The sequence below is a fragment of the Sceloporus occidentalis genome, unplaced genomic scaffold (genome assembly GCF_023333645.1).
Source record: "Sceloporus occidentalis isolate IW3139 unplaced genomic scaffold, rSceOcc1.0.p SCAF_1, whole genome shotgun sequence".
In the NCBI taxonomy this organism is placed as follows: domain Eukaryota; kingdom Metazoa; phylum Chordata; class Lepidosauria; order Squamata; family Phrynosomatidae; genus Sceloporus; species Sceloporus occidentalis.
In genome coordinates, this window is record NW_028316981.1 from 122,294,911 (window position 1) to 122,307,787 (window position 12,877).

General features: G+C 40.9%; 1 protein-coding gene across 1 annotated transcript in view; it reads left to right on the forward strand.

The window, feature by feature from the left end:
• Window positions 1–12,877, forward strand: part of LOC149322067 (netrin-1-like) — a 178,796-nt gene that overhangs the window by 110,327 nt on the left and 55,592 nt on the right. Inside the window, exons 3-4 of the mRNA XM_089522730.1 lie at window positions 6,119–6,268; window positions 10,659–10,712. Of these exons, the coding sequence (XP_089378856.1) occupies window positions 6,119–6,268; window positions 10,659–10,712 (204 nt within the window). The remainder of the gene's footprint in view (window positions 1–6,118; window positions 6,269–10,658; window positions 10,713–12,877) is intronic.

Genomic DNA, 12,877 nt, shown 5'->3' on the forward strand with positions numbered 1-12,877 from the left:
TCAGTGCATGACTGGCCCCAAGTTCTATTATTATAAGAGGGAGTAAAGCTTCTCCCTCTCTGTTTTCTCCATGCTATCCACAACTCTGTTGTTAACTGCTGTCAAGTTGACTTCTGCTTATGGTGACCCTGTGATTGTGAATGTGAGTCCTCCAAGTCACCAAGTCATCAGCAGCCCTGCACAGGTCTTGCAGATTCAGGGCTGCTGTGGCTTTGTTGATTGACTCTATTTACCTGGAATATGGTCTTCTTCTTTTCTACTGCCTTCGGTCTTAACAAGCATTATAGCCTTTTCTAGTGAGATCTCATTTACTGATACTGCAAAAGTACAATCTTCACTTCAATGGAGGATTCAGTCTTGATTTACTGTAGCCCCCCCCCCCTTTTTTTTGTTGGTCTTTTTAGCAGTCAACAGTATCTGTAGAACTCTTTTCCAGCACCACATTTCAAATGATTTAATTTTATTCCTTTCAGCTTTCTTCATTGTCCAGCTTTCAGAACCATACATAGAAATCTATGCACAACTCTATAAATCTCTATTGTATACTTGCCTTTTTTCTAAGCTAAACCATCTTTTCTCACATTGCAGTTTCTCCAGTCCCTTGATCATTTTGTTTGCCTTTTTTTTTTTTTTTTTTTTTTTGCCTTTTCCAGCTCTTTAATATTTTTTTCCAGATACATTGAGCAGAACTGAACACAGTATTCAGGCTTTGCTCATACCATGAATTTGTATTAGGTCAATATAATATTGGTTGTTTTATTATCAGTTCCCTTTTTAATTAGATCCAACATGGAATCTGCTTTGCCACACACTGGATTGACATTTTGATCAATCCATCTGCTGCAAAATTCCTTTCTTGGTTAGTCATTGCCAAGTCACATTCCGTCAGTGTATATGTGAAGCTGAGAGGAAAAATTTGCCACTGTATGCATCACTTTTTATACCTGCTCCCAAAGAATGTAGGGGCTTGGCACACTGCCGCTAAGTGGTGGCACTGTGCTGCCCCTGGAAGCCCTGGGTTGGGGACGCAGCAACCGCACACCACACCCCCAACCCAGCAGTTCCATGGCACAAAAAGAAGCTGCCAAAAGGGGTTCTTTTTGCGCTGCAGAAACAGCACACTAGCTGCTACTATTGCGACCTTTCTGTGGCTCTTTGATGCTTCATGTCTACACACTGCACAAAGACACGGTGTGATGCTGCTCGACAAGCAGTCTCCTTATCCTCCTTCAGAGTTCTTTTAATTTCATTATTATCTAGTGTTTCAATTGCCTCCCTCGATAGTTTCCCACTCCTGATATCTTTAAAGCATTGTTTACAGTTGGCCTTGATGCTATTAGTGACCTTCTCCTCAAATACTATTTTGTGCTCCTAATATTTTACTTGCATTTCATTTGAGCAAGTTTAAGTTCTTTCATGCTCATCTCATTTGGGCAAAATTTCAGTTTTTCAAATATCCCAGTTTGTCTCTCCTCCTCCTCCTCCCCCTTGGTTTTCAGCTTACTTCCATTAGTACAAACTGAGTTCAAAACACAAAAGTAGTTTGCACTCCATTACCTCAGCAAAGGGGAGAAGAGAGAAAGTGTTTGAGTCTTGCCCTTCCCAGTAGGTTCAGGTGAAAGCCAACGGCTGCAGCCTTTCCTATCTTGTGTATTCTACTAACCTTTGCCATCTTGACCACATTCTGATGTTGATTGGTCTCTTCTGTTGGAGAGTGTGTAGGTCCCAAATCTTTGTCACTGGGGCTTTCCTTGCACTCACTATGGCACTTCTACTGTCTTTTTAGTTTTACAGATCAGCTTTACAAAATATCTCAAAACAAAAATCAGTTTTCTGTAATTATTGTTGATAACCAGTCCCAGCCATGGCTATTTGACAGACTTAGTTCTTCTGCAGATAAATCATAATTTGGTATGTATGTTTGTGTATGTGCCTTCAAGTTGCCAGTCGATTTTGGGTGACCTAATAAACCTTCCTCTGAAATACTTTGGACAAAGTCCTAAATACCATGCAAGCACAGGTGAATATACCACTACCACCAGTCCACCAAGGAGGAATACTGAAGGGCAAAGCATCTTATTTATTTTACATTAAGAATTTTACTGTGCTCATAGCTTGTATCCTACACCTTCAAAAGTAAGCCCCACTGAAGCTGACAGGATATATATACCTCTGCCTAGGATTGCAATCTCAGAATTGCAATTTTTCCAGTTACATTCTCCCCCCCCCCCTCCTTTTTTAAAAAATGCTTGTTTCTAGTCTATCTAAAACTACTGGTATTTTACTCACTATACATAATAGTGCTGATTCCCTAGCATTAATTCCCAATGTGCTTGAAAACTGGAAGTGGGAGTGGGGAGCCAAGAAAGACAAAGCAAAAGAGAGGGGAAGGCAAAGGAGAATAAGTAAAAAAAAAAAAAAAACCAACAACACAAAAAACAAAACAAAACAATTCTTGCTCTGAATTTTTTTTTTTTGGGGGGGGGGAAGTTTTGTCATTCATCTGTCATCTGTGTGAACTTCTACAGCAGAGGTCTCCGTCCTGGCTCCTTGAATATTAATCCAGTAAACTAAAAGTCTTTCTACATGCAGTGATAACAGTACACTGAAGTTACACTGATGCCAAAAATCCACTCATGTTGCAGATGTCTTAAAGCTCTAGAGAAGCCAATGGTTTCACACACATTTCCACCCAGATTACATCTAGTACAGTTTTGGGTCCAAGAAAGGATCAAGCCATCTCTCTTTCCCTTTAGGCCCTTTATGCTTCAGATGACGATGTTCTGGAACTTCAATTCTAGCAGGTGGTTTCTTCCCCAAGAACTCCCCACTCTTGTCTCCTCAAGCTGAAGGCTCTAACCTTCTGTTTCCATAAAGGGATGGGAGGACACATGGCAGTGGATTTCCTCCCTAGGATTAATAATGGTCTATAAGGCTAGATTACACATAAAGCCTTCCCCCCCCAGCACTTCTCATCAAAGGATCTAGGGCATCATCTCTTGGATATTTAGGAATTTATGAAAGCCTGTAATGTTTTCCCTTCCACGTCAAATATAAAACAGAAAGATCTTGGGGCGGGGGGAGAAACAAGGATGAGTCTTTTCACAGTCCTTCCTAAAGGCCAGAAAGACATCTGGACATAAATAGGACATAGATTTCTTGGAATCAAATCTGACCTCCGGTGTGATTCCCAGAACATAATGCTGGCCTGTCTACTTAGACTTCCCCTGTGACACAGCCCAGTCAGAAAATGGTTGAGAAATATTCAGGGGTTCCCTGCTTTGTGGCTGTATTGTGGTGCACATGTTTGTAGCTCCTGGAGTGCAGGAGCTCTGCGCTTGTACAGATGCTCTTGTTTGTCATATGTTTGGTATTTGGCTTCAGGAAACAGATTATTTTAGAAAAGAAAATATTAGCAGGACTCAGAACAGCCACCATCTGAAAAGAGCTATGGTAGTGATGGAGGCAAAATTACTGAGGGGATAGTTGTGGTTCATGCATCTGAGATACTGTTTTATCTGTTTGCCTGTGAATAAGACCTTATTTGCAACCATGTTCATATCCATTCTGTTCAGCTGATTCAAATGGCTTGGTGCACAGTGGCTTGGTGTACAATGTTCTCTGACTGCTGAGTTTCTTGTGGAATAAATTTGTACAATGGACCTGATGAAATTGATGAGCCATTGAACAAAAGTAATAATAGAAATACACATCCATACAATTCGAAACATTGTATGTTGTTACAGTGCAGCAAGCCACCAGAAAAACAAGAACAGAAAAGAACCTCTCTTATGTGGGCCAGTAATCACAACCCCAGGGCAGCTTAAAGTTGCTCTGGCGGAGTGGGATGTGTACATGCTGTGCCCCTGGAGCTTCTTGAAGCTGTCCATGGCTGATCAGCCAGGGTGGTTTCCAGGTTTCTTGGGGGCATGCAGCATCTAAATGGCATGCCCCCAAGCCATGCAGAAGCCAACTTTTCTGGGCCATCTGTTCAGCCTCTTGGTCTACTTCCTCAGATGCATGCTACAACTTCTTTCAAAGAGTTAGTCTCAAAGGTGCTGCAAGCTCTCTTTGCATACTGTTATTCCAGAGTAAAACGGCTATGTCTCTGAATTCTACCCTTACTATAGAAAGAAGGAGGAACAAGACACACATACAATAACTACAAAAGACAATATTGAGGTACCAGTGTTACACACTGTATGAACAAGACCATTAGCAACAAAGGTTCCTTTCCTCAGCTTGCCACACATGATCAGGGAATTCAACTGTTTGCACAAACCACCATATCAGCAACTTAAAACATGATGTGGATTGTATGCATGTGGATAAATGTGGGTGTTTCAAGAGGAAAAGTTGAGCAACTATTCTGCCTAAAAAAATTAAGATCAAGTTATAATAAAAACAATGGACTATGTTGAGAAATTAAAATATTCACTTGTTGCAGAATATCTTCAGAGATATTATACATAAAATGATACAGATCTGAAAGAGATACTCAAATAATCTACATGTCAAAAACTTAATAAGGCAACATGGTGTTAATTAAAGAAACAGGCTGGAATTCACTTGGGCAGTTTTCGATGCTTAATCTAGAGTTACACATTTATGACTGTTTCATATTCACAATCCCTACTTACACACTAGTTTAAGGGATACATGGGGATTCTGATTCCCTTAATCGTCACTTATAGAGCAGCAGATACTGTAGTTGTTGGGGGCCTTTCCCCCTTTTTTCACAAATGCCAGTGTGTAAGCTGTCTCTGGTGAAGAATTGCAATAGGGACTTTGCTTCTGCCTGTGGCAATGGAGATCACTTATGAGGGGAGGTTGGTACACCCATCAGCTGCTACTCAATTGGCAGGGAAACAGATCCCTATTTATTGTTGTGTCTACTTCCCAGTAAGTGTTGTTGTTTTTTGGGGGGTGGCTATACATTTGTAACTGTCCAACCGAATTCTGGCCATATTAATATAAATGTAGCTGATTGAACCCAGAAGAAGCTAGTGGCAGCTGGTGACTTCCATGTCCACAATACAGTAATTCCATTCTGGGTTTTTAGTCTCAAATTTAAAGTAAAGGACCAGCTGCTGCCCCCTGCCTTCTCCATCTTTCCTGGTAGAGTGAGGGCAGGTATAACTGGGCACACCCCACAGCTAGTAGGTAGATAGGGGATAGAAGTTGCACCTGGGAAACCCTCCCTAGCTGCAGTTGTTCAACCAGGGCAAGAAGTATTGAACAAGAAGACAGTGGATACCTCCTTGCACAACATCCCTTATGTAATAAGGGGCCAAGTCACTTACAGCAGGGACGTAGCCAAGGGCGGGGTCTGTGGGGTCAATGAATGGTGCGTGCCACTGTGCTGCCGCGCCCAAGCCCCATTATAATGGTGGCACTTAGTCTGGACCTCCCCTTCCCAAAATCCTGGCTACGTCCCTGCTTACAGGATTCTAGACTTTAGTATGAGTTTACCACCCCACTGACCTTGGTTTAATCAAGCAGAGTTGCCATTGTGTGGCTTGGTCTTTCCAGGAGGCATTTCACTAGCAGAACTGACCACAACTTCAGTTCATGACTGTTGCAGCTTTATGGTAAACCATGACTTACCTGTAACCTGGAGAGATAAGTGAGCTATCCCTACTCTTCCATCAGTTGTGATAACTGGGAGCCAATTGTAAGGATGGAAGAGGAGGCTTTCTGCTGCCACTGATAAATCATGATGGTGCAAAACTGGATTGTGAAGAAATAATTCTGAGTCCAAGCAGGTGTGGTATTGGAATCCATTGGGCTACACACAGCAAACATCTGCCTTAAAAGTTGTTAGTAATCCTATGTCTCTCATATAGTCTGATGTAAGAGCTGATACTGATCAGCCATTAGTTTCTTTTTAGTCTGAGGGGTTGGGAGAATGGCTTTGTGTCTAAAGCACTTACATAGGCAGAAATATTGGCTGCAATCAAGGAGTGAAGCAGGAAGAACAATGGCTGTTCTCACACAAGAATCCCTCTCTGCTGTCTTGTGATATTGTTGCTCATTGATAATGCATTTCTCTGTGGAAAATCCTTCCTTCTTTTCCAACCCCAACTTCTGATCCTCTTGTTGTGTGTTCCCCCCACAGCATGTGATTGCCATCCCGTGGGTGCAGCTGGAAAAACCTGTAATCAAACTACAGGGCAATGTCCCTGCAAAGATGGCGTGACAGGCATCACTTGCAACCGATGTGCCAAAGGTTACCAGCAAAGCAGATCTCCCATTGCCCCCTGCATAAGTAGGTGGATGCTCTTTCTGACAACTGTACCATAACAGAATTAATCCTGACTGAGTCTGGCCTGTTTACTAACAATAGGATAGACTCACTGTCTAGTCTGTTAATTTAGATGGACTGTCAGCCACTCACACATTACAGTTTTGATGGGTACTGATTATAGGTTCATGCTGTGACCCCACTAAAAGTACAGTTTTTACAAACAGACACACACACACACTTTCTCTTCCCATTTCACCACACAGAGGAAATACACAGTGGAGGGCAGAGACCAGTGACAAAAAAAGACATATATGTACTTTTTCTTGTTGTTAATTGCCCTCGAGTTGATCTCAACAAATGGCAACCTTTAAAGTACAGACCTGGAAGCAACTACTAAGAAAGATCAAGAAAGAAAGTACAAAGGCAGGCCTACTGTTGAACATTAAACCCCCCCAAAAAATAATGACAATGAAGAATCTTGACAAATTCAACCTAGACAATGAAAAAATAGAAGTGGTAAAAGAGTTCTCTTATCTGGGATCAAACATTGATAGAAATGAGGACTGCAGCCAGGAAATCAGAAGAAGATTAAGAATGGGGAGAGCGGCTATGAAAGAACTAGAAAAGATTCTAAAATGCAAAGATGTACAATTCAGCACAAAGGTTAGAATCATACAAGCCATTGTATTCCCTATTACCATGTATGGGTGTGAGAGCTCAACAGTTAAGAAACAAGACAGGAAGGAAATCAATTCATTTGAGATGTGGTGCTGGAGAAGAGTGCTGTGGATCCCATGGATGGCCAAAAAGACAAACAAATAGAGCAGATCAAGCCAGAGATCTCCCTGGAAGTCAAGATGACAAAACTGAGGCTGTTGTACATTGAGCACATCATGTTAAAGGAGGACTCACTGGAAAAATCAATACTGCTAGGAAAACTGGAGGGAAGTAGAAAGAGAGGAAGGCCACATGCTAGATGGATGGATTCTATTAAGGAGCTCATGGATATGAGTTTACAGTACTTAAGCAGAGCAGTGGAGGACAGGGACTCTTGGAGATGTTTCATCCACAGGGTCGCCATGGGTTGAGATCATAAATTATTATAATTTCAAAAAGTACATAATCTGACTCTATAATGTGTACCTGTTAAAGCTGTGACATGTGCAGTAGCCCTGTGTGCCATGTGTCTAGTTTGTGTTGTGCATTTTGCATGCATTTATGTATATATATATATTTATAAATATTTTAGATTTTATTTCAGACGTGTTAGATTATGTGCCTACAAATAAATACTCACATAAACAAAAGGTTGCCAGGTTCACTTATGTGATGCTCTCTTCAATGCCTGATTCCCCCCCTCCCTTTTCAGTGATAGACATCATCAGTACTTAATTTGCCCTGTAGCAATGCCAGAAATAAACTGCTGCTATTTTTAATTATGCCTGAGGCAGGCTGCTGAGTGTAGTCAACATTTTTCCTCTAAAGAGGCTGTATAGCTTGGATTTGTTATCATTAAGAGCTACTATCACCAAATAGTAGCAGCAGACTATGACAACTTAATCTGCCAGTTCAGATAATAACATACCCTGGGCCCAGAGACAAACTGGAACAAAGAACTGGAGAATTAAACACCCCAATTTTAAAATGTGGCATATCTGACTAGGCCTTTAAAAAGAAAAGGTGATTTGTTTCATGCAGATTCCTGGCTTAAAACATAACTAGTAAAATAACAATGGCAGTAAACTGCAGATTCAATTTCAGTAAAATTTTCTATCTCATAACTAATTCATATGTAATGAATATGTTCTAACTTTGCTTACACAGCTAGTGTTAGCATCAGAATGAGACTCATGGCTACTTGTGTGAGGTGGGTGTAATATAAAGCGAGAGAAGGACAGATAGATAAACTTGGCTCCCAGTGATATTAGGGAGTCCAAAAGGCCAGGCATGAGTTGGATGAGAAAATAGGATTAATAAATAGCAACCTAAATACTTATTAAAATTTTGGGGTGGCTGCCGGTTGTCATGGGGTCATAAAAGCATAACAACGACTCTGTTCACTTCTTCTGTTCCTACTGCTGCCTCTTGTCACTGATTTTAGGGTTATGATGCTGTAGATGAGATCTTAACAATATTGCCATCTAATACTGTACTGGGAACTGCCTCTTTCTGTCTTTAAAGAATGTTGTCATTCAGAGCAAAACATGATCTACAGCAGCTCTTAAAAGTAACATAAAAAAAAGAAAAAACATCAGGCCCAATGCATCATTTCATTAGCACTCATGCAGAAAAAGACCATCATGGTTGAAAGAATCAAGTCTTTGCAATGAGATCCAGAAATGGGATCCACGTTATGACAATGCATTTCGAGTTCTAATTTGGAATAGACATCTAGTACTGTTGGTCAGTAAGTTGTATAAGGTCTGAAAGCATACAGTGCAACAAACGTGCTGAAGCTAATCAGGTAAGATCAGTGCTTGGATGGGAGGACCTATAGGACACTGACTTGAGCTTTCTGAATACCTTGGATTAAAATTACTATCACCACCTGATATGCCATGTTGATATATCATAAAAATAATGTAATGAGGAACAATCCATTTTGTTCACTCCACACATTTGAGGTACATGCTTAATCAAAGTTAATCCATGTTGCTATTTGTTTGAACAGTATAGTCATTTTTGGATATGCTAAAAGTGAGCCTGATCCTCATTTGTGAAGACCCACGCTTGTGAAGGGGGTTAGAACTTCAAGGATACCCTCCACTCCTCCTCTTAACTCTCTCTCTCTCTCTCTCTTCTTCTTTGCACAGAAGGTCAACACAAATACAAAGAATTTCAGTGTGTACAAGCTCTGGATGTAGGCATGCCCTGTGTGACCTACACTCAGTAAAATTTAGAGAACAGATGGCATCTTTTTAGGACACAATCTGTGTGCTCAAAGAATAGGATTGTCATTGCACTTGGGGTGGCCCATTTTAAATATAGTTCTAACATGATAAGCAGTTTGACTTCAAATGGCATTACACCTTGAACTGATGGATTATGTTCTTTGATTTACTATTAGCTATATTATTCCCCCTAGCACATATTCTAAAGAATTTAATCTGTTTTCACAAGCCAAACCACATGTTCTTTGACAAATCTGTGGTTGGGTAGCCTGGATCTTTTTTATATACTTCAAAGCACTAGGAAGACTATGCTGATTTAAAATCCTTTAAAGAAAACATTGCTAGAAGATCTTATCATAGATCTCCTACATCACATACAGTGTGGGGTCCTAACACACACCAGAAGGAAATGCAAAGAGATTATTCCTCAAACAGATATGGCTTCAAGAAACTCACTCATTGATCTTTTTTTATATAATCCCGATTCATTTGAATCCACTGAGGCACTGGCTGTGAAAGCTAAATGGCAGCCTCTGTTGAAAACAAGGTGAAAATGGTGATGAAAACTCGTCTAGAATTAAGGCCTTTGCATACAGTTAGAGAATATCTCCCCTGGACATTCAGTATTTATTTACACAGTCACTTTTCTTCCATGATATTATGACTTTTTCAGAGAGCTTGGAAAGTTATTTTTTAAAAAATATTTGGTTACAGTTATAAAACCAAGTCCCCCAAAGATACTTAGTTACTGGTATACAGTAGTCACATTTTCAAAGTTACTTTTCATTATGCCGCTTCTCAAATGTAATCAAACTACTTTTAAAAATATCTGATTGCTGCAAACTGCTAGTTTATGATTCCCAAAAACCTCTCCTCCCCACAAAGGGGCTGTACAAACAGCCCGTTCAGGGCCATCTCTGTGCGGCCCCTGGAAGCGCTGGATTGGGGATGCCGCAGCCACATGACATGCCCCAACCCGGTGCAAATAGAAGCTGTGAAATGCTGCTCCTATTTGCACCCTAGAAGGGGCTCCATAAGGGCTGTAGTGCACAGCACCATTTAAACACTGCACACAACGGACATCATCATGGTGTGCACTGTCAAATGGGCGCGTGCCAAAATGGTGCCCAGGTGGTGGACTAGGGTTTCTGAGCATGTAAATGCTCACCCTTATCTAGCCTTAGTCCATGTACAGGCCGGCATAAAGTGACAGTCTGTACACCCCCTAACTCACAGCATCATTGCCTCAACATCTGCAACAGAGCAAAAGGCAACAGCATGTGGTACAGCATGAATCAGTAAGTGAACCATGTGACATCCTTTCTCAGACTGCAAACCAGAACTGTAGGGGTAAATTAAATGTAACTAAATTATTGGGGAAGGACACTAATTACAAGTAAATTGGTTTGGCCGTCACTCTTCTTTTTCTTTGAAAATGTCCAACATATATTCCTTTGGTGGAGAAGATAACAACTTCCTCCTTTTCCCTTTTGCTGTCCACTTTTTCTTCTTTTCCACAGAGATTCCTGTAGTTCCTCCCACTACTGTGACCAGCAGCACAGAAGAACCTGCGGGTAAGTTGGGCTTTTTCTTTTTTCTTTTTCTCAATTGCTTGCAAAAGTTTGTGTTTCTCTGACAAGGTATGTTTACTGTGAGACTTATTATGCTTAGGGATACGGCACTTAAAGCAGATCCAGATCAACGGGGTCATTCATGCACAAACACTGATTTCAGGTCTAAGCAGGACTGAGTATCTAATTGTTGTTGTTGTTGTGTGCCTTCAAATCATTTCTGACTTATAGCAAACATAAGGTGAACCTATCATGGGCAAGATTTCTAGGCAAGAATTGTTCAGAGGAGGTTTGCCATTGCCTTCCCCTGAGGCTGAGAGAGTATGATTTGCCCAAGATCATCCAGTGGGTTTCCATGGCCGAGCTGGGAATCAAATCCTGGTCTCCAGAGTCATAGTCCAACACTCAAACCACAATGCCACACTGGCTCTGTTTATAATATCTATCTCTTCATTGCATTTCATATTTTTATATATATTGTACGGCTTTTCACTGCTGTTAACTACCTTTAGAAAATACTAGAAAGGCAGGATATAGGTAGGTAGGTGTGTGTGTGTGTGTTAAAAAAAACCCTTCTGTATCTAACATGCTGAGGCTGAAAATGATTCAAGGCTTTTTACTGTATGGCATCTTTGCAAACATTGTCATACTTCTGTCATTTCAGAATAAAATAAATTCCTTACCCCCAAACCAGAAATCCAGCTGATTTATAAATAAAAACATATATATCTATATCTATCTAGCTAGTGAAACCATACAAAAACATTAAAATATAATTAAATTTGTCAGTTATTTGAAACATAGAATTAAAAATGATTTAAAAACCAATTTTAAAACAGTGCAGTTTAAAAGAGCACAGCACTGTATTAAAAGCCCATCCATTAAAAACATTTACTTCTCAAAAGCTTGTGGGAAGAGCATTCTAGCCCACCCACCCCCCAAAAAAGAGTTCCAGAGCCTTTTGGGATGTCTGCACGGGCCAAAAAACCCATGTTCCCCTCAGACTCGTATTATCTTGTTTGGATGACATAGACCAAAACCCCAGGGCCAGAATTGGACGGGATCATAGCAGACCAGTGAATCTGGCCTGATCCTGGGGTGAAAGGGCCTTAACACCCCCACTTGCAGTGGAGTTTAATGGAAACTCCACAGCAAACCCAGTTAACCCAGATGACCCTGCTTGCCCCTTAACTTCGTCAGTCAATGCTGCTAGTGAGTAGACCCTTCACTGCCACATCTGACATGGAAACCGGGCACCTGGCTATAGGGGTGCCCCTCAGAGTGTGTTCACCCCAGGTTCACCCCATGGGTTTTTATAGCTGAGTGGGGAAACAAACCCTGGCCTCAAGAGTCTCATACAATGCTCAGACTATTACACAATGCTGCTTTCTCTAGATCCTGCAAAATCATAACCTCTGAAGAAAGGTGCAGTAAAAGCCCACAAATAAAAAACTACAATAGGTCAAGACACCTGAAATGTTGATAACTAGCAACATGTCAGGACAGGAAGTGAGATGTAATGGGAAACCCTTTCCTGGCCAATAGCCTGTCTCCACTGGCAAAGGGCATGAAAGGAGCTGGGATCTGAACTCTAGTGTGAATGAGGTTTCCACACATCTGTATCAATACAAATAACCTTTTATAATTGTTGTTGTTGTGTGCCTTCTTGCTATTTCTGACTTATGGTGGCCATAAGGTGATCATATCATGAGATTTTCTTAGCAAGATTTGTTCGGAAGGGGGTTGCCCTTGCCATCTTCTATGACTGACAGAATATGACTTGCCCAAAGTCACCAAGCAGGGATTCAGACCCTCGTCTCCCAGTGTTCTAGTCCAATTCTCAAACTACTAGACAGTAAAGGAAGAAAATGGGGATGGGATGGGTTGGGATGTCTGAGTGCCTGTCATGTGATTAGTGAACAGGAATACATGGCTTCTGCTTTCTCTTCACTATGGTGAAGCATGAAAAGAGGCAGATTACTTATGTTTAAGCAGATAATTGGTAAAATAGATGACAAACTGGCATGCACACACACATTTTTAAAGTAGTACTAGTAACATCATGACCATGATCATTGTTCATTAGCACAGTTATCTGGTACTTTCAATTTGAACTTGAACTACAAGTTTTCATTCTTGCGTGGGAGTAACAAAGATTCAAACCTGCA